Source organism: Nannospalax galili, unplaced genomic scaffold (assembly GCF_000622305.1).
Source record: "Nannospalax galili isolate Female #2095 unplaced genomic scaffold, S.galili_v1.0 scaffold2124, whole genome shotgun sequence".
Lineage (NCBI taxonomy): Eukaryota > Metazoa > Chordata > Mammalia > Rodentia > Spalacidae > Nannospalax > Nannospalax galili.
Window position 1 is genome coordinate 318,479 of NW_008351698.1, and position 22,636 is coordinate 341,114.

The 22,636-nt window shown below is 42.9% G+C and overlaps 1 protein-coding gene and 1 non-coding gene across 3 annotated transcripts in view; both read right to left on the reverse strand.

Moving 5' to 3' along the window:
- The window catches only part of Rnf41 (ring finger protein 41), a 35,357-nt gene that overhangs the window by 11,365 nt on the left and 1,356 nt on the right, over positions 1-22,636 (reverse strand). For both annotated transcript variants that reach the window (XM_008848708.3, XM_008848709.2), the window contains exons 2-3: positions 19,025-19,205; positions 2,334-2,446 (exon numbers count right to left, since the gene is read on the reverse strand). In XM_008848708.3, coding sequence (XP_008846930.1) covers positions 2,334-2,423 — 90 coding nt within the window. In that variant the 5' untranslated portion in view covers positions 2,424-2,446; positions 19,025-19,205. The remainder of the gene's footprint in view (positions 1-2,333; positions 2,447-19,024; positions 19,206-22,636) is intronic.
- LOC115066900 lies at positions 7,273-7,375 on the reverse strand. The gene has a single exon (XR_003846350.1). It is a non-coding gene; the product is annotated as a small nucleolar RNA U13 (small nucleolar RNA).

Sequence of the window (22,636 nt, forward strand, 5' to 3'; positions counted from 1 at the left end):
GGTTCCTACCTGGCCTGAAGGTAGGAACCACAAGGTACATTGTGTAGGATATGGTAACCCTAAAGAAATGGTTGACAGGGCTTGGAGAGATGACTCAGCAGTCAAGAGCATTGACTGCTCTTGCAGAGGACCCGGGTTCAGTCCCCAACACCCACATGGTGACTAACAGCTGTCTATAATTCCAGTTCCAGGGGATCTGATGCCCTCTTCTGACCTCTGTGGGCATTGCATGACACGGGTGCACTTACCTACATACAGGCAATATCCACATACACATAAAAATTTTTTAAAAAAATAATAATTTTAAAAAAAGGTTCTCTAGGGCCGGAGTGATGGCTCAGTGGTTAAAAGCAATTAGTGCTCTTGCAAAGGACCTAGGTTCATTTCCCAGCGCCCACAATCAGCTCACAACTAACAGCCTGTAACTCTGGTTCCAAGGAATCTGCAATAGTCTGGTCACCTCCAAGGTCACCTTACATGCATGTGGTACACAGAATCTCACACAGTCACACATACACATAATTTTTTTTTTTTGGTCTTTTTGAAGCAGGGTCTCCCTGTAGCCCCAGCTGTCCTGGAACTCACTATGTAGAGCAGGCTGGCCTTGAACTCACAGAGATCTGCCTACCAAATTACCCATTCATAAATAAACAAATAACTCAGTAGTAGAGTACATGCTTAGAGTACGTGCACAGGGCCCTGGGTGTGATCCTCAGTACCACAAAACCAAATAAATACGGCATGGGGAAATCAGCATACCTAGCAGTGGCCGTCTGCCCCTGGAAATATGCCTAGTATCAGGAAGGCTACCTGCCTATTCCCTCAGAAGGTAGACCTAGGAGATGGGTGGGTGGCTTCTCACTGAAAGCTTACTACCACTCATCTCTCCGCAAGTGACTTGCCTCAGATGACAGTTCCAGAAAACATGACACACCCCATGACCTCTTGATACTTCTACACCCATCTAATATGCCTCTACTGACAATAGGCTGCAAAGGCAGAGAAAAGGGTTGTAGTTCCAGGGCTGGTGGCCACTGGAGTGAAGTCTAAACTTGACTCTGCTCAAGCCTCTGCTCCTTTTGATAGCTGAAAACTGAAAGAAAGAATCAACAGGTTAAGGGAAGTCTGGGAATTACCTAAGTAGCAAATAGGATGACCTTAACTGGTATCCTGGTTTGGAAAATGGGTTCTCTCCAGTTGGCCAAATGGCAAAGGACTAAACCAAGGCAATAAGGTTCATGCAGAATGAGGTCCCATGAATATAATTGTTAAGGACTGACTTCACTACTAGTCTGGTAATCTTGAGCTTCTCCTCAAAGTTGCCCCAGAAGATACAAATGACTCTGGATCTGGCAAAAGTGGTAGAGGAATGACCTACAGAGCTGGCAGCTTTCATATCAAAGTGCTGAGTACATGGCTCCATCAAAAAGCTGATTGTGGGGCTGGAGAGATGGCTCAGCAGTTAAGAGCACTTGCTGCTCTTGCAGAGGACCACATGGCAGCTAACAACTATCTGTAACTCCAGTTGCAGGCGACTCAGCACCCTCTTCTGGCCTTTATGGGCACCACACACATGCGGTGCACTCACATGCAGTTAAAACATTCCTACATGTAAAATAATAAAAATAATAAAATCTTTTTTTAAAAAAGCTGATCTTGGACAGGCGTGGTGATGCACACCTTTAATCCCAGCACTCGGGAGGCAGAGTCAGGTGGAGCTCTCTGAGTTCAAGGCCAGCCTGGTCTACATAGTAAGTTCCAGGAAAGCTGGGGCTACAGGGAGACCCTGTTTCAAAAAAACCAAAAATTTTTTTAAAGCAGCTGATCTTTTCAGTAGACCCAGGAAGAAAGCAGGAAAGCTGATAAGTAAGCAGAGTTCCCCACCTGCTATGTGTAAGACCACTGGAAGGTAAAATAAGCCTGCAGGGAGACTGCTGAGTTCATGAAGCACTATACTGTCAAAATGCAGAGAGAACTCAGCAAGTCTTAGAAGGTCAATCATGAACAGAAGACCTCAGTCAGAGCTCCTGTAGAAGAAAGGCGCCTAGCAAACCACTGCAGGAAGAAACAAGCAGTTGTCCATTTTACAACACAGAAATCTCAGTGACTTCATGATGACATCTGAACCTGGGCATCTATGGCTCCAGAATGTCCTATGTTCCTTATAATCACAAGGGATTCTCACAAGGGATCCTCTATTATCTTCTACCCACAAGGATAGGGAAAATAGTAGAACACAGCGACTTTCCCAGCTATCCCATTCCTCAGGAATATTTCCTACTAGTTCCACTGCTACCTGTTGTCCACACAAAGTGGCCATCAGATCTACTCACCTGTACTGGCTCCTCCAAAACTCCACTGCAAATAGGGCAGATAAGGTCTTCATCAACATCCCCCTGAAAGCGGGTCACATCATACCCCATGTCTCATCACTGAAACCCAGGTCCTGAAAGGAGTAACAGAATTTGAAAAAGAGGCCACTTCAGAAAAAACATACATGTATGTGGTAAACATGAACTCATTGCCAAGATCCATTTATTTATTTATTTATTTATTTATTTATATTTATTTATTTATTTATTATTTATTTATTTATTTATTGGTCTTTTTGAGCCAGGGTCTCCCTTTAGCCCAAGCTGGCCTGGATTCGCTATGGAGACCAGGCTGGCCTTGAACTCACAGACATCAGCCTGCCTCTGCCTCCCATGTGCTGGGATTAAAGGCATGAGCCACCATGCGTGTCATGCAATATAGTGGTTTTAAAAGGAAAATGTTACCAGAATATTCTTAAGCCTTTCAGTGACTTCTCATGACCTTTGGGACAAAGTCCAAACTCCTCCAAACTCCTCACATGATTCTTGGTGGCCTGGCCCTTGCTAGCCTCTGCAGCTTTGTGTTAGTAGTTGCTCCTTTGTACCCCTCAGGTCAGGCTGAACCTATCTGGCTGGATCACTGTGAGTTCAAGGCCAGCCTGGTCTACATAGTGAGTTCCAGGACAGCTGGGGCTACAGGGAGACCCTGTCTCAAAAAAACCAAAAAAAAAAAAAAAACCCACTATATTGCACATACATAATTAAAAACAAATCTTTTTAAAAGAAGTAGGGGTCTGGAGAGATGGTTCAGCAGTTAAGAACTACAGACTGCTTGGTTAGAGGATTTGAGTTCAGTTCCCAACACCCATATCAGGCAGCTCACAAATCCTGCAACTCCAGTTCCAAGGATCCAGTAATGCCTCTGGCCCCTGAGAACACCCACACTCAATATGCACATATCCCCATGCAGACAAACATACATATACATAATTAAAAATAGTATGTATTTTTTTAAAAAATCAAATCATTATATTGCTGGGGATAGCTCAGTGAAGAGTGCATTCCTAGTGTGCAGGAAGCCCTGTGTCCAATCCTCACTTTCAAAAACAAACAAAAAAATCCTGAAGCACGGTATTAACAGGAGAGCAACTGGAGACAAGAAATTTGTAGGCAGGAGAGATAGGATGCACCCAATCCTATGAATATGGGCAGGGGGACATCTGTATATTTGCCTTCCCTCAGACCTTTGACCTCCTGTTCCTAGGCTAAGATAACACAGCAAAATCAAAGCAAAGGACAGAATTCCCTTGAATAATCTATAAACAGTGACAGATTTGGATATCTATAAATAATATTAAAGACTAAGTGGAACATAAACCCAGAACTAGGCCAACTTCGCCTTTCTCCTTTTGCTGATGGTACCTGAGTACCAGTTACACATGAAGGAGCCTAATAAATCCTAGTTTCTCTGAAGTCGCTGAAAGTAGCCTCCTTGCCACTGGTAAGAGAATGAAGGCAGCAGTGTCTTCATATATATGTGAAGATCGGCCTTGAACACCTGGCAGACACATTCTAGGACTCATTCTTCCCTTCCTTTCTGCAACCACATGGTTCCAGTACAACTTACCTCACTGATCTATAAGCCTTTACCCTAGGGTTACCCACATGGGACTTCACTGGTCTCCACTACTGAGAACCTCCTGAAAACTGGGATTAGCGCCAAGAAAGCTAAATTGGTCTTTTTTCTTTTTCTTTTTTTTTTTTTTTTGGGTCTTTTTGAGACAGGGTCTCCCGAGACAGGGTTTCCCTGTAGCTCCAGCTGTCCTGGAATTCACTATGTGGACCAGGCTGGCCTTGAACTCACAGAGATCCTCCTGCCTCTGCCTCCTGAGTGCTGGGATTAAAGGCGTGTGCCACCACGCCCGGCTTCTTTTTCTTTTTTTAAAGCTATCACATGGATGGAAAAACATAGAAGTCATGTAGGTTTACAGAGGGGAAGAAAAGACCGAACAGTCCCAGTAGGTAGTTAAGATCTGGAAAAAGTTCTAAGGTTTTATAGTCCTTGGTTTGCTGCCTTTCTGTCTTTGGGTTCTTGATTAACCCCCAAATCCCTTTTGCTTAAGGTACCTTGAGTTAGAGTGGTGGTTTGAATGAGAATGTCCCCCAAAGGCTCATGGATTTGAGTACTTGGTGCCCAGTTGGTGGTGCTGTCTGGAGAGGTTATAGACCCTTTAGGAGGTGGAACCTTGCTGGAAGAAGTATGTCACTGGGAGCTGGCTTTGAGAGTTTATAGCCTCAGTCCACTATTCTCTCTACTTCCTGTGTGTGGATGAACATGTGATTTGCCAGCTTTCTGCTCCTGTGGCCATGACCTGCCTTCCCAGCAATCATGAACTCAAGCCTTCTGAAACCTGAAGCCAGAGTAAGCCTTTCTGCCTTGTTTTGGGCCATGAGGCACTGAGGGACTTCTTTTGTGTACATAAATTCTTATGTTTTCACTTTTATTTAATGATTCAGACTTACACCCTTCATTCTGAGTCCCCAAATATTAACATTTTACCACATTTATTTTATAATTTTCTGTACAAATATACCTAGATAGGTAGACACATTTTAGCTGAGCATAGTAACTCATACCTGTAGTTCTAGCACTCGGGAGGCTAAGGCAGAAGAACTGCTTCAAGTTTAAGGCCAGCCTGGGCTACAGAACAACTCTGCATCAAAAACAACAGGGCTGGACATGGTGGTACACACCTTTGATTGCAGCACTTCCTTTATTTTTGTTTTTAATGCATATTTTTTATTGAATCACTGTGCACTTCATACAAAACATCTTAATCATCTTTATACCCCTTCCCCCATCAACACTCCCCCAAGGCCCCTCTTCCCCTAGATTTCATGCATTCTGTTGTATATGTTAAGGCCCATTAAGTCAAGTTTGTATACCCAGATATCCTTCCTTACAAGTTCACCCACCAGAGTCTAGTCAGCCTATCTAGAGTCTATCCCTTAAAGAAGATCTATTCTCCCTCACCCAGCAGTAATCAGTTGCCATTAGTTCACAGAGGTAAGGAGATGGATCTCTGTGAGATTGAGTCCACATAGCTACTTCCAGGCCAGCTGGGGCTACAGGGAGACCTTGTCTCAAAAAGTCAACAAAACAACACAACCTAACAGCAGGGGAGTGGAATGATGGTTCAACAGTTAAGAGCATTTGCTGCTCTTGCAGAGGACCCAGGTTTGACTCCCAACACCCACCTGGCAGCTCGTAATCCTCTGTAACACTAGTTTCAGGGAATCCGACTTTCTCTTCTGGCCTCCACAACCATCAGGTATGTATGTGGTATAGTACATACAGGCAGGCAAACATTTATACAGTGAAGTAAAAATAAATAAATCTTAAACAAATAAACAATAACAAAAGAGGCCAGGTGTGATCGCACATAACTTTAATCCCAGCACTTGGGAAGTAGAGGCAGGTGGATCTCTGTGAGAAGCCAGCCTGGTCTACATGTTGAATTCCAGGCCAGTTGGGATTATAGGGAGACCCTGTCTCAAAAACAACAACAACAACAACAAAAAAAAAACAGACAAAAAACAAAGCAACAACAAAACAGGGGCTCAGCAGTGAAGAGTACTTGTTGCTCTCCAAACCATCCATAACTCCAGTTCCAGACAATCCAATGCCCTCTTCTGACCTCTTTGGGCACTGCAAAACATGAATGCACCTACCTACATGCAAGCAATATACTCATACACATAAAATAAAAATAACAAACTATTTAAACAAAACAAAACAAAATTTCTGAGAATACAATTTTAGACCCCCCCTCCTCATTTTAAAGTAAATTTGTTCTGGGCTGGAGAAATGGCTCAGCAGTTAAGAGCACTGACTTCTTGCAGAGGACGCAGGTTCAATTCCCAGCACCCACATGATGGCTAACAAACATCTTTAACTCCAGTTCCAGGGGATCCAATGCCCCTCTTCTGACTTGTTCGGGCATTGTGTAACACGGGTGCACTTACATGCAGGCAATATACTCATACCTATACAAATATGAATAAAAAATAAATAATTTTTAAAATATTTAAAGAGGGGTTGGGGATTTAGCTCAGCGGTAGAGCGCTTGCCTAGCAAGTGCAAGGCCCTGGGTTTGGTCCTCAGCTCCAAAAAATAAAAATTAAAAGAATAAGTAAACTTGTTCTTTCATAATTCCATACATGTATGCTATGTATTCTGGTCCCTCTATTTTCCTCTTACTCCTACCAGCACCCCCTCTCCCCCATAAATCTCTTCCCCCTATTTACTAGTTGGTTTTGTTTAGTGTTCCTCAGAGTTAAACCAGGGCCATCTGTGAGTGTATGACCCGTAAGCCTCTGGTGGGTTTACCACTGGCTGCCAGGAGATCAGCAGTAAGTGGTAGGACCCTATGAGTGCCCCCCCACTCCACAGCTGACTGTTAGAAGAGCCCGATAGACTCAGACATCTCTATCTGGAAATACTTTACCATGTATTTTCTAAATTATTCTTTTTTTTTTTTTTTTTTTTTTTTTTTTTTTTTTTTGTCTTTTTGAGACAGGGTCTCCCTGTAGTCCCAGCTGGCCTGGAACTTGCTATGTAGACCAGGCTGGCCTTGAACTCACAAAGGGATTAAAGGTGTGCATCACCATGCCTGGCTTTGTTTTTTATTTTATTTTTAGTACATTTATTTATTTATTTAGCATGCATGCATGTATACCTGTGCATATAGGCCAACATGAAAAAGAGGCATGGTTCTCTCCTTCCACCAGGGATCAAACTTAGGTTGTCAGGCTTTGAGGCAAGCACCTTCACCCACTGACCCATCTCACCAGCCCTAGCTTTCTGTCTTTGAAAGATTCTGACAGTTGTGCAGAAAAAGTGGGACTTGGAGGAGATTAGAGAAACACCTTATTAGGAAGTTTTTTTTTTTTCTTTTCACATCAGACGGGTAATGTGCCGGTATGTAACAAGGTTTGGGGGTGGCACATGTCATGCATGCGCGTGAACACCCAATCATCACACTTATGAACCATGAAAGGATCTTATTATTAGGAAATTATTAAATAGAAATAATGTAAAAAAGCCGAGTATGGTGGCACAGGTCTTTAGTCCCACCACTCGGGAGGCAGATCTATGTGAGATCAAGGCCAGCCTGGTCTACATAGCAAGTGCCAGGCCAGCTGGGGCTACAGGGAGACCCTGTCTCAAAAAGAACAAAAAAAAAAAAAAAAAAAGTAAAAGGGTACAAAGGTAAACAATGAATTTCACTTCTGATCCTCCTGCTTCCACCTCCTTAGTTTGCTGGGATTACAGGCAGGTACCATCAGATCTGGTTTATGTAGTGCTGGGGATTGAACCCAGGGTTTTGCACATGCTAGGCAAGTACTCTACTAAACTACATCCCAGCCAATAAACTTTGACTGTGACATATTTTATATTCCCCTCATGAATGGGAGTTTACAGAGTTGCCACTTTTCTTCCTGAAATAAATTGTGCTGCAGTTAAAGCTCTGATAACATGATTTTTTTTTTTTTTTTTTGGTCTCTTTGAGACAGGGTCTCCCTATAGCCCCAGCTGTCCTGGAACTCACTATGTAGAGCAGGCTGGCCTTGAACTCACAGAGCTCCGCCTGCCTCTGCCTCCTGAGTGCTAGGATTAAAGGCATGTTACCACCATGCCCGGCACCATGTTTTTTTTAAAGCATACAAACAAATCATTCTCCTAAGGCAGATACTAGAAGTGGAACTGGAACTGCTGTACTGAATAGTGGGCTTATTCTTTCTTTTCCTCAGTGTCGCCTTACTGCTGTCTAGTAAGGCTTTTTCAATTTACATTACCATCAAGAGTACATAAGAATACCAACCACATCACTTTTAAAAGGAGTCTACGAAAAACCAAAAACAAACCAAAGACAGAACTAAAAAAGGCTGGCCAGAGAAAGAAGACTCAAAGGAACAGCTGCTGGTGTCACTCAGTGGTAGAGCACTTACCTAACACGTGCAAATCCCTGGGTCTGATCCCCAGTGCTGAGAGAGAAAGCGAGAGAGGCCAAGAGGAGCAGTCATCTGAGAAAGTTCCTGGATGAGAGCAAAAGCACCCCCAGATATCCACAATTTATCCAGTCAACTGCTGTCTTTATAATAACTGGCAAGATGGCTCAGCAGGTAAATCTACTTGTGGCATAAGCCTGACTTGAGTTCAGTCCCTGGAATTCACAGTGAAGGAGAGAATCAACTCCCCAAGGTTGTCCTCTGACCTCCGTATGTGCGCCATGACATGTGTACACCCACCTCTTCCCACCACGCACACACACAATCAGTAATAAATTCTTGTAGTTCTGGTGTGGTGAGATGGCTAAATGGATAAAAGCACTTACTGCCAAGCCTGATGGCCTGAGTTGGATCCTTGGGATCCACATGGTGGAAGGAAAGACCTGACTCAAGGGACAAAGCAGTCTCCTACCAGTTGTTTTCTACCTCTACACATGCACCATGATACGCTTGCCTATACAAACACACACACACACACACACACACAAAATAAATGAAATAAAAATTTTAAAGGAAAAAGTTTCTGGCCAGGCATGGTGGCACACACCTTTAATCCGAGCACTTGGGAGGCAGAGGCTGGCAGATCTCTGTGAGTTTGAGGCCAGCTGGGACTACAGGGACACCATGTCTCCAAAAGGCCAAAAAAAAAAAAAAAAAGCATAAATATTTATAAATACCATAAATACTATAAATATCTGGAATTCCTATGTCTATAGGGGAATATCAGGTCCAAATATGACTTTTTTGCATACTATGTAAGAATTCTACCACTGAACTACACACCCAGTTGCTAGATATACTTCTTTCTTTCTTTTTTTGGTCTTTTTGAGACAGGGTCTCCCTGTAGCTCCAGTTGTCCTGGAACTCACTATGTAGACCAGGCTGGCCTTGAACTCACAGAGGTCCACCTGCCTCTGCCTCCCAACTGCTGGGACTTCTTTTTTAAAAACATATTATTGCCAGGTGTGGTGGCACACACCTTTAATTTCAGCACTTGGGAGGCAGAGGCAGGAGGATCTCTTCTGTGAGTTCAAGGCCAGCCTGGTCTACACAGTGAGTTCCAGGATAGCTGGGGCTACAGGGAGACCCTGTCTCAAAAAGACAAAAAAAAAAACCAACAAAAAAAACCCCCAAAAAACATATTATTATTGCATGCATGGATGATGTATGTGTGTGGGCAAAAGTGCCATGGTGCGCATGTGGCAGTCAGAAGACAACTTTGTAGAATGGACTTTCCCTTTCCACCTTTATGTAGGTTTCAAGGAACAAATTCAAGTCACCAGGCTAGGGCAGCAAATGCCTTGACCTGTTGAAAGTTTCTTTGTATTTTATGTGTAGGAGTGTTTTGCCTGAATATTGTTTGTTGTTGTTTTGTCTTTTTGAAACCAGGTCTCCCTGTGAACTCACTATGTAGACCAGGCTGGCCTCTAACTCACAGAGATCCATCTGCCTCTGCCTCCCTAAGTGGTTTCGTATAGCTTTAATCCTAGCACTCAGGAGGCAGAGGCAAGAAGCAGGTGGATCTCTGTGAGAGCCGAGGCTATAGGGAGACCTTGCTTCAAAAAAAAATTTTTTTTCTCCCTGGGGGGAGGGGTCAGTTTTCTTCAGGGTTATGAACCCCGAGAAGCTCCCCATGTTTCAGGAAATGGTCACACACGATGCACATACTGGCAGCACTAAGTGGACTTTTTTTTTTTTTTTTGGTCTTTTTGAGACAGGGTCTCCCTGTAGCGCCAACAGGCCTGGAACTCACTATGTAGACCACACTGGCCTTGAACTCAGAGATCCACCTGCCTCTGCCTCCCGAGTGCTGGAATTAAAGGCGTGCACCACCACGTCCGGCAGTTTATATATTTTTTAAAAATTGTATTTTTACTTGTGTATATACACATGTATGCACATGAGTGCAATGCCATTGGAGGCCAGAAGAGGGCATATGATCCCCTGGGCCTGGATTGACAGGTGGTTGTGCATCACCTGACAGGGATGCTGAGAAATGAACTTAGGTCCTCTGCAGGAGTTATATGCACTTTTAACCACTAAGCCATCTCTCTGGTCCTGCTACCTTAGGTTTTTGAGAGAACTTCTCTCACTGAACCAAGAGCTCACAGACTGAGAGTACTGACTGGCTAGTAAGTTCTTGGGATCCACCTGTTATAGGTGCAAGTCAAGCCACCACACCTGGTGTTTATGTGTATGCTGGGAATCTGAATCATATATTCACGCTTGTACAGCAGGCACCCTATGACTGGGCCAGTCCCCTCCCCCTACAGATGTTTAAGACTTTTAATTAAAAAACAATCATGTCGGGTGTGGTGGCACAGGCCTTTAATCCCAGCACTCGGGAGGCAGAGGCAGGTGGATCTCTGTGAGACAACTTGTGGGAGCGGATTCCACCATGCGGATCCCAGGATGAAACTCAGGACCTTAGGCTTGATGGTGGCCCCAAGACTTCTAATTTTACTAGCTGGAGAGGTGGCTCAGGCTTGTAATCACAGCACTTGGGAGGCTGAGGCAGGAGGATTGTCATGAATTTGAGGGAAGTTTGGGCTACAAAGTCTGACGGTGTCAAAAAACATATAACATATATATAAATTAACTGGGTCTGGATACATAGTTCAGTTGAAGAGTGCTTGAAAGCATGCACCAAGCCCTAGCTTTGATACCCAGTACCACATAAACCAAGTGTGGTGGCTCATGCCTATAATCCTAGCACCCAGGAAGTAGAAGCAGGAGGATCATTCTTAGCTGCATAAAGAGTTTGAGGCCAGTCTGGGCTAAATTAGATGCTACCTCAAAAAAAAAAAAAAAAAGGTACTGGAGAGATGGCTCAGAGTTAAGAGCACTTATTGCTCTTTCAGGACCAGAGGTCAATTCCCAGCAAGCTTACAACCACCTGTAACTACAGGTCAGGGGATCCAAATCCTCCAAGGCCCTCTTCTGGCCTCTGTGTGTACTCAATGTATGTACACACACACACACACACCTTTAAAATTTTTTTAAAAACTTAATCACCAGCTGGCTGTAGTTGCACACACCTTTAATCCCAGCACTTGGGAGGCAGAGGCAGGCGGATCTCTGTGAGTTCAAGGCCAGCCTGGTCTACACAGTGAGTTCCAGGACAGCTAGGGATACAGGGAGACCCTGTCTCAAAAAGACCAAAAAAAAAAAAAAGAAAAAAAGAAAAAAAACTTAATTACCTAAAATATATTTTTAAAAATTTACCAACAGTTTTGCTTTGTTGGCTTCTTTCGTACTTTCCCTACAACGTTCTTTTTTGTTGTTGTTATTATTAGGGTTTTTTGGGGGATTGGTTAGGGATCAAACACAAAATGGTGTTTTATTCATGTTGATGAATAATGAAGCCAACATTTATTGAACAGTACTATATATTTGGCACTATTTTTAAGCATTTTTAGCTTATTAACTCATCTAATCCTCAAACAACTATGAGGTTGGCACTATCATTATTCCCATTTAACTGATGAGTAACAGAGGCACAAAAATTCAAAAGCTTGTCTGAAATCATACAACAAACTAGTGGGCAAGCCAGATTCAATTAAACCCAGGCAGACTGGCTCCACAGCTCAACCCTGTAACCACTGTGCCAACTTGCCTCCCAAGTTGCATTGAAAAATGCAAGGTAAAAATAGTGCATACATTGCAGGCCCATTTTAATAAAAAGTCTTAAAAAGTAACATGAGTGCCGGGCGTGGTGGCACACGCCTTTAATCCCAACACTTGGGAGCCAGAGGCAGATGGATCTCTGTGAGTTCAAGGCCAGCCTGGTCTACATAGTGAGTTTCAGGACAGCTGGGGCTACAGGGAGACCCTGTCTCAAAAAGACCAAAACAAAAAGTAACATGAGTAAGGCTGGTGGGATGGTTCAGAGGGTAAAGGCACTTACCATGCCTCATGACCTGAATTTGATCCTTGGAACCCATACTGTGGAGGGAGAAAACAGATTCGTGCACATGTGCACCTCCACATGTGCACCATGGCATGGGACTATGTACACACACATTAAAACAATGTAAAAAGGAGAAAAGTAACATGTAGTTTTTAAAGAAATCTAGATGACAAAACTATTTTTTAGCCCTAATGTTACATATTTCTGCGAGATTTATGTATTTAACTATTATTTTTTTTTCTTTTCTTTTTTCTTTCTTTTTTTTTTTTGTCATCTTTTTGAGACAGGGTCTCCCTGTGCCCTTAGCTGACCTGGAACTCCAGGCTAGCCTTGAACTCAGAGATCTGCCTGCCTCTGCCACCGAAGTGCTGGTATTAAAGGCGTGCACCACCACACCTGGCTTCTTTTATTTTGTTTAACCCCATGTATATATGTATGTGGGGTGTGTATGTGTATGTATGTGTGTGTGTGTATGTGTGTGTGCATGTTTATGTTGGGGGGTGTACATGTGCACCTGTGTATGTAGAAAAGGCCCAGGTTGAGGTCTGGAGTCTTCCTTGACTGAACTCTATCTAGTCCCTAAACTTGCTGCTTATGTAGCAAGGGCTTTCAATGCAGATGGTGGCTCGTGCCTGTAAGCCCAGTACTTGGGAGACAGAGGCAGGCAGATCTCCATGAGTTCAAGGCCAGTCTGGTCTCTATAGTGAGTTCCAGGTCAGTCAGGGTTATATAGTGAAGCCCTATCTCAAAACAATAAAAACAACAGAGAAACTATGCTTAGGATGTATAAACATGTACTGTTTCATTGTTTGTGTTGTTTTGTCTTTGAGACAGAATTTCTTTTTCCTTCCTAATTTTACTTATTATTTTTATTTTATGTGTCTGACTGTATTTTCTGTATGTGTGTAAGTGCACCACCGTGTCATGCAATGCCCATGGAGGTAAGAAGGCAGCAACAAATTGGATCCACGGAACTGGAATTACGGATGGTTGTTAGCTGCCATGTGGGTGCTGGGAATTGAACCTGGGTCCTCTGTAAGAGCAGCCAGTCCTCTTAACTGCTGAGTCATCTCTCCAGCCCCATTTGAGACAGAATCTTTAGCCTGAGAGCTCCCTATGTAGCCAGTAGTCAAATGCTGGGATTATAGGTGTGCTAGGGATCAAACCAAGGTCATCACACATGTAAAGCAAGTATTCTAACAATTGAGCTACATTCCCAACCCTCTGGCTTTATATTTTCATTTTAAATCACTGCAAGACAGGGATGTAGCACCTGCCTCATATATAAACTCTGAGTTGATCCCCAACAAAGAAACAAGGAAGGGCAGGAGAAATGGAGAGAGGAGAAGAAAGGAAGCTGATGCTAATAATAATGTCTTAAGGAAGAACACAAACTCAGAAAATTATCTTTGTTTCATGAGATCCCATGTCTATAAAATAAATAGAATGGAACAGCCTATCAATGCACAGCCAGAGAAAATAGAAAGTTGCTGACGGTTAAGAACTTCAAAGGCTCATCTACATAGTCAGAATTTATAACAATGTAGAAATTCCAGGCATGGGGTTTGGAATGTAGCTCAATGGTAAAGTGCTTGTCCAGCATGATCAAGGTCTTGGGTCCAAAACCGAGCAGCAGCAGGCTGCAGCAGGAGGCATAGTCCTTTCTAAATCCAACCTCCTGGGGTTGGAGAGATGGCTCAATGGTTAAGAGCACTGACTACTCTTTCAGAGGATCCAGGTTCCGTGCCCAGCACCCATATGGCAGCTAATTGTAATTCCAGTTCCAGGGTATCCAATGCCCTCCTTGCATTACACAGATGTGCTTACATGCACGTGGGCAAAACACTTATAAAATATAAATAAATAAATAAAACTTAAATCCAACCCCTGGTCCAACCTTAGCTACCTACAGGATCTTCTGCTTTATCCTCCAACAATAAAAAGACTCCATGAGGGGCTGGAGAGATGGCTCAGCAGTTAAGAACATTGGTTGTTCTTGCAGAAGACCTGGGTTCAAATCCCAGCACCCACATGGCAGCTAACAACTGTCCGTGACTTCAGTCCCAGGGATCCAACAGCCTCTTCTATCTTCTGTGGGCACTGCACAACACAGGTGCACTTACCTACATGCAGGCAATACATGCATATGCATTAAAAAAAAAAAAAAAAGACTTCCTGAGGTTGGAGAGATAGCTCAGGGGTTAAGAGGAACTGACTGCTCTTACAGAATACCTGGGTTTGATTTTAAGCACCCACAAGGTGGCTAAAAACCCATCTCCAGGGGCTACAACATCTTCTTCTGACCTCCACAAACACTGCATAACACAGGTGCACTTAGACACATGCAGGCAGTACACTCATACACATAAAATAAAAATAATAAACAAAATATTTTAAAAAGAACTCATTTGCTTATACTCCTGGGGCCACCTAGAACTTGCTATGTAGACCAGGCTAGCCTCCAACTCAAAGAGATCCACCTGCCTGTGCCATGAATTCTTTTTGTTCTCCAGTTCCAGGGTTAGCTGCTGTTTGGGTGCTGAGCTATCTCTCCAACCCCACTTGCCTTAATACATCTAAAAACACAGAGACTTCAAGAATTGCAAGCAGTGCTAGAGAGATGGCTCAGCAGTTAAGTACACTTACTGCTCCTCCAGAGGAACCCCGTTTGGCTCCCAGCACCTACACTGGCAGTTAAAACCTGTCCTTAACTCCAGTTCCAGGGGATCTGACACCTTCTTCTGAACTCCACAGGCACCAGGCATGTACATAGTACACTTATATACATATAGACAAAACACTCAAATACATAAAGTAATAAAATTAAAATAAACAAAATCTTTTTTTAAAAAAAGGAGAGAGTTACAAGCAAGCTGGGTGTGGTGGAGCACACCTTTAGCAATCAGGAGGTGGAAGCAGGTGGATCTCTTTAAGTTGGAGGCCAGCCTGGTCTACACAGCAAGTTCTAGGTCAGCCAGGATAGTATAGTGAGACTCTGTCTCCAAAAAAAAAAAAAGTTACAAGAAGTGACCACAGTAACTAGAAACAGAAGTTTACTAGATATACTCTTTGTGGAGTGGGGCAGGAACAGGCCTTACATGGGTTCACTCCAGCTAACCCTGAGGCATCCTATTTAGGCTTATCAAAGTTCTACTGACTTCTGATTTGAATATCTTGAATCTAAACTGAAAACTATACTCTTAGTCTGCTATTTTAAAGGACAGAATTAAACCAGGTAACCATGTTACTGTTTTTTCTCTATTGTAGTGGGGTCTGCCTTTATCTGTTCCTAGTCAGTACTGTACTAAAACTACAAGAGCTTTTTTAGACCCCTTCCTATACCTTTTAACTTACTATTGTAGTTTTTTTCTCTGTAATCACAGCTAAAAATTCAAAAGACTGTTCTCTTATTTTTGGTCTTTTTGAGAGAGGGTCTCCCTGTAGCCCCAGCTGTCTTGGAACTCACTATGTAGACCAGGCTGGCCTCGAACTCACAGAGATCCACCTGCCTTTGCCTCCCAAGTGCTAGGATTAAAGGCGTGTGCCACCATGTCCAACAAAAGACTGTTCTTTTGAGACCAGGCTGGACTTGAACTCCCAGAGATTCGCATGCCTCCCGAGACAATAGGCCTGAGTCACCAGGCCTGGCTATTTTGGTCTTTTTGAGATAGGTTCTCCAAGTAGTCCCAGCTAGCCTAGACTTGCTATGGAGACTAGGCTGGCTTCAATCTCACAGGGATCTGTCTGCCTCTGCCTCCCAAGTGCTAGGATTAAAGGTGTGCACCACTACACCTGGTCAAATTATTCAGTTTTTAAAAAAAATCTCATGTGTATGAGTATTTTGCCTACGTGTATATTAAGTGTATCCGTGTCATGCAGGGCTCAGAGGCCAGAAGAGAGAGTCAGAAGATCCTCTGGAACCGGAGTTACAGGTGGTTGTTAGCTGCCATGTGGGTGCTAGGAATTGAACCAGGGTCCTCTGGAAGAACAGCAAGTGTTCTTAACCGCTGAGCCATCTCTCTATCTCTTAAACCGCTCAGCCAACAAATTATTCTTCAACATATCCTACCAGTGCGCACCACCACACCAGCCCAACAAATTATTCTTAACAGACATTTATCCTTACTTATTTAGGGTTTCTTGAACCCATATGCATAGTTGTGTAAACCATGCAAAATTACTCACACATGCATGCATACATGCTAAGAGAAACAATAGTGATATGGTCTCTGTTTTGCCACTTTTCTCTCTTCCACACTCTGAATACAACAAAGATGCAGAGCTTTTCCAGCTTCAGTTACTACCAAAAAACAGAAGCATAGGCAAAAGGCTTTAAAACCTGCCCCAGTCTAAGGAAACAAATGACTTCCAGGGAATTTAACTCTATAAGAAATCAGCTGGTAAAGGATCTCACAGGTGTCCCTACAGCCTTTCTTCATACCTCCCTGTCTGCTAAGAAATAGATTGGGGAAAAAAATAAAAGTGAAGTTCCCTCTGCATTAATCCTTATATATAAAGAGTAACTTAAAATAATCAAATGTTAACTAATCAGTTTAAAATAACCAGTTCACTATTTTGTTCTTTTGCTTCTGTTTTCTTCAGCTTCTCTACATACAAAATGAAAGTCTTCTGTTTAGTTCACAGGACAGTCACTCTATTTTATGGAATGAAATGAAGCCTGATTCCTGATTCAAGAACAGAAAATAAAGCCATTATGCACTGGAACTATAGCTAAATGGTAGAGTGCTTGCCTTGTTCACCCTAGGTTTCATCTCTATCACTGCATTAAAAAAAAGAAAGAAAAAGAAAAACAGGGCCTGTGAGATAGTTCAACAGGTTAAAAGTGCTTGCCACACAAGCCTGGTGACCTGAATTCAATCCCCAGAACCCAATAAAGGTAGGAGGAAAGAACTGACTCCACAGTGTTGTTCACAGACTCCACATGTGTCTCAAGGAATGCATGCCTCCTTCCCCCACACTTCATGCACACACACACACACACACACACACACACACCAATAATAATAAAATAAAAAATTTAGAAACAGGGGCTGGAGAGAGGGTTTAGCAGTTAAGAGCACTGGCTGTTCTTGCAGAAGACCCAGATTTGAATCCCAGCACTCACATGGTGACTAACGATATGGGTGCACTTACCCACATGCAGGCATAACACACACATAAAAAACAAAAATAAACAATTAGAAAAAAATGTAGAAACAAAGCAACTCCTGAATCTGAGTCTTAGTTCTAGCTCTATCACTGGCCAAATATGTGATTTTGGGCTTTCAGAGCCTTAGTTCCCTTACACTGTGTGACATGAACATTCTGGCTATGTAATTTCTAAAATGCTCTAGTGGGGCTAGAGAGCTAGCTTAGTGGTTAAAAGCACTGGCTGCTCTTGCAGAGGACTCAGGTTCAGTTTCTAGCACCCACATGCTGTTAACAACTGTCCATAACTCCAGTTCCAGGGGATCCGATGCTCTCTTAGGACCTCTGCAGGCACTGTACGACACGGGTGCACTTACACACATGTAGGCAATACACTCATACACACAAAATAAAAATAATAAAATATTTAAAATGCTATACAATTTCTATGATTTCATGATTGGAAATATAAAACAAAAATGAGTATTAGGTGACAATTATTAAAAAAGGTACCCTAGCTTTACCACCAACTAACATTACTCTCTTAAGGCAACTCCCTTGAAAGTGATTTTTCCATTTAAAGTAGAATCCTTAGATTGAAATTACTTATCTTTATCTTAGGAATTCAGTTTCCTCACTTGTGAGACAAAGGAGTATGGCTACATGGCCTTAAAGGTTCTATTTAATTCTAGAAGGCTAGTACCTGGATTTACCAGAGGATTTTTAAAGTTGCACTTCTTGGGGCTGAAAAGATGGTTCAGTTCGTTAAGAGCACTTACTGCTCTTCCAAAGGACCTGGGTTCAGTTCCCAACACCCACACGGTGGCTAACAACTGTCTGTAACTCCAGTTTCAGGGGATCCAACACCCTCTTCTGTCCTTTGCAGGTGCCAGGCACACATGTGGTGCACTTACATCATGTAGGCGTAATACTCATGCATATATAAAATAAATTTATTTTTTTTTTACAAAGTTGGAATTCTTTGGTAAATTTTAATTAAATTGAAATTCTTGAAAAAGAATCCAGAAGAACTACAGTTCTTTAAGAAGCGATTCAATGCCCAAAGTCCTGCCAGGCTTAAAAGGGCAACAGAGATCTCCCAGTTGCCCACCAGCATACAATAATACTATTTTTACTGTTAACCCAAACTTGCGTTTCATCCTAAATATACAATATCCTTGCCAACAGAGACACATAGAAGAGAAAATGCAAGCCTTGACTTCAAACTAAAGTGCAGGTGTAGCCCAATGAGTGCACAGGATAAAAAACAGAAATGAAGGCCAGTCATGGTGGCACATGCCTTTAATTCCAGCACTTGGGAGGCAGAGGCCAGCCTGGTCTACATAGTGAGTTCCAGGTCAGCTGAGGCTACAGAGAGACCCTGTCTCAAAAAAACCAAAAAAAAAAAAAAAAACTACCCCCAAACCAGAAATGATAATACTATCAACAAGTCATTAATTAGAGACATAAACAGAATAGCATGGGTTAATGCTTTGGAATCAAGTTTCCAAGATCAACAGGAACCTTGACCACAGAGGAAAGAGGTGACTCTGAAATCAGACTCCAAATCAAGGCTCTTTACCTTCCAAGTGTTGGGGGCAGGTTCCCTGTTTACAAGGTTCCAACCCCCTGATGTCTCCACTCAGTGCCACTCAGGAGATGCTCCAAGTATTCCATCCTGTTGCTATTCTCCAACTGAGTCTTCCTTCCTAGTGACAAGTTTCATGGCCAAAGGAGGGTATGATGTCACAATCAGGAACACTCTATTAATAGGAACAGGGAAGAAAAAAAGTGAGTCAGGGGAACTACCTTCACCTGGCAGGTACACTGGACAGAACTGGATCTGGTGGGTGGGGCATTCAGGAGGGGAGGATGAGTAACTCCTTCAAGGACTACAAGTTTCAGTGCTGGGCATGCAGGACTAGCCTCAAAAGAGGGAGGTCCTTGTGTCCAGTAGATTCAAACATAGCTGGGGATGAAGGGAAGAAGAAAAGGAAGCAAAGAAAGGTAGAGAAGGAGAGCTACTGGGGACATGATTTATTTTAAAATATAGAGGGAGAAAAAAGAAAAAGGGGTGAGGATGTAGTTCACTGGTAGAGTGCTTGCCTAGTATACTTAAGTCCCTGGATTCAATCCCCAGCACCACACAAATAAATGGGCATGTAGCTAAGTTGGTAGCTAGCGTGCATGAAGTCCTGGATTTAATCTCAGCACCACATAAACTGGGGGTAGTTGTGCACACCTATAATCTTTTTAAAAATATTTTATTATTATTTTTATTTTATGTGTATGAGTATATTGCTGCATGTTGTAGTACACCCATGTTGTGCCATGCCCACAGAGGTCAGAAGAGGGCGTCAGATCCCCTGGAACTGGAATTACAAACAGTTGTTAGCCACCATATGGGTGCTGGGAGCCAAACCCAGGTCCTCTGCAAGAGCAGCCAGTGCTCATAACTGCTGAGCCATCTGTGAGTGCACCCGTGTTGTGCAATGCCTTGGAGGTCAGAAGAGGGCTTCGGATTCCCCTGGAACTGGAGTTAAGGACTGTTTGTAGCTGCCATGTGGGTGCTGGGAATCGAACCCGAGTCCTGTGCAGGAGCAGTCAGTGCTCTTAACGGCTGAGCCATCTCTCCAGCCCCACACACCTATAATCTTAGCACTTGGGAGGTAGACAAGAGGATGAAACCTTTGAGGTCATGCTTGGCTACACAGTGAGTTCAAGGCCAGCCAGGATGACATGAGACTCTGCCTCAACAACATATATTGTTGTCAATATGTATACATTGTTTTTATTGTTTTTGTTAATTCAGCACACATAACTACAAGTAATGTCAATGATTCAAAGTTGGTGGCTACACGATACATGAATTCATAATTGTTTCCAGGTACAGTATCACCCTTTAATATTTCCAAAGTGCTTTTGCCTACAGTATTTCACATACAAATTCTGGAGGCCAGGCATGGCAGCCCACATCTGTAATCCTAGCACTTAGTAGGCTGAAGCAGGAAGATTAAGAGTTTGAGGCCACCTTAGGCTACCTTGCAAATTTCAGGCCAACCTAGGATATATAGTCAAATAAAAATATCTCAAATAAAAAATAAGAAAAACAAAACTGGACTGGGAATATAGCTCAGTAGAATGGGAAAATACATGCTTAGCATGTACAAGACCCTGGGACCTATACTGAGTACTGAAAAAAATAAATAATAAAAATCTTGAGCTAGACATAGTGATGCATACCTGTAATCCCAGGATTAAAAGGCAGAGGCACGCAGGCAGATCTATGTGAGTTTGAGGCCAGCTTGGTCTACATAATGAGTTATGGCTCAGTGGTTAAGAACACTGGTTGTTCTTGCAGAAGACCCAGGTTCAAATCCCAGCATCCACATGGCAGCTAGCAACTGTCCGTAACTCCAGTTCCAGGGGATCCGACAGCTTCTTCCGTCTTCCGCAGGCATTGCACAACACGGGTGCACTTACCTACACGCATACACATAACATAAAAAATAATAAAATATATTTGAAAAAAAAAAAGGCAGAGTCAAGACCATGGAGAGCTTCAGGCCAGTCTCTACTACATAGAGACTCTGTCTCAACAAATAATTTAGAAAAAAGAAAAATTCAGGTCCTACCCTCGACATAGAAAATACTAGTTCATACAGAGATGCTAGAAAACGTTGCTACAGCTGATGGCGCATGTCTTTGAACCCAGTACTCAGGAAGCAGAGGCAGGTGGATCTCTGTGAGATCAAGGTCAGCCTGATTTACATAGCAAGTTTGAGGCCAGTTGGGATTCCTGTCTAAAAAAACAAAAACAAACAAACAAAAAAACCAAAATAGAATGTTGCTAGAGTTCCAACTCTACCTCTCAAGTCTGAAATATACCAGAGGGGAATCAGGCAGAAAGAAAGAAAAGAACAGGAAGAAGGAAGGAAAGAAAGAAGGAAGGAAGGAAGGAAGGAAGGAAGGAAGGAAGGAAGGAAGGAAGGAAGGAAAAGAAAATCAGATGGTACTCTTAAAAAATAGAAAATTTAGGGGCTTGAGAGATGGCTCAGCAGTTAAAAGCACTGACTGCTCTTGCAGAGGACTTGGGTTTGATTCCCAGCACCCCCAGGACGGCTACGAATCATCCTTAACTCCAGCTCCAGGGGAATCTGAAGCCCTCTTCTGATCTCTGCGGCATTGCACAACACGGGTGCACTCATACATGCAGGCAATACACTCATACACATAAAACAAAAATAAATATTTTTTTAAAAAGTAGAAAATTTAGCCGGGCGTGGTGGCGCATGCCTTTAATCCCAGCACTCGGGAGGCAGAGGCAGGCGGATCTCTGTGAGTTCAAGGACAGCCTGGTCTACATAGTGAGTTCCAGGACAGCTGGAGCTACAGGGAGACCCTGTCTTGAAAAGACCAAAAAAAAAAAAAAAAGTAGAAAATTTAAAAAGCAGGTATGGTGGCTCATATCTGTACTCTCAGCATTTTGGATACTGAAGCAGGAAGATCAAGGTCAGCCTGGGCTCCCTTTCGAGATCCTGTCTCAATGAACTAAGAAGGAGCGAGGGAGAGAGGAGAGAAAAAGTAGAGGCAGTGTTGTTTGAGGGTGGGCAACTTAGGTTAGAGAGCAGTAAAACTGAGCTGAGCGGGCTCTTAACTACAAGGGTGGAACCCAGACAAGGTTTCGGATAAGGATGTTGAGAAATCTATTCAGCTATACCAGGATAACAGCAGCTAATCAAACTCCTTAAGGGCTACGTTGGGATAAAATAGGACAATCATGATTTTCACACAAAATTCAAAGCCAAAGTCTGATACATTTGCTCATTAGTTTACCATGCTCATCAGCCACAATATGTTCAGCATGTATTTTCAAATGAATCAGAGATAAAGGTGCAAAACCTAGCACTTTCTCTTCCCTGTGGTCCAGAGAGGGGTGACAGAGTTCTTATTTCTCCCCACTATTTGTTTCTTTCCCACAAAATACAGAAGAAGCACAACGTTTCCTTCATTTGAACAACACCCCATTGCCCAACACTCAGGCCCATGCACCTGTACCTCAAAAAAAAAATGCTTCTAGGAACCTGTGCTGTTGGCTATGCTGTTTCCTAGGGACAAGTTCCAGACTGAGAAACCAAATAACTGCCCACACTGGGAAAACAAATCCTTTGCAAAATGGAACAGGGATTTTCAA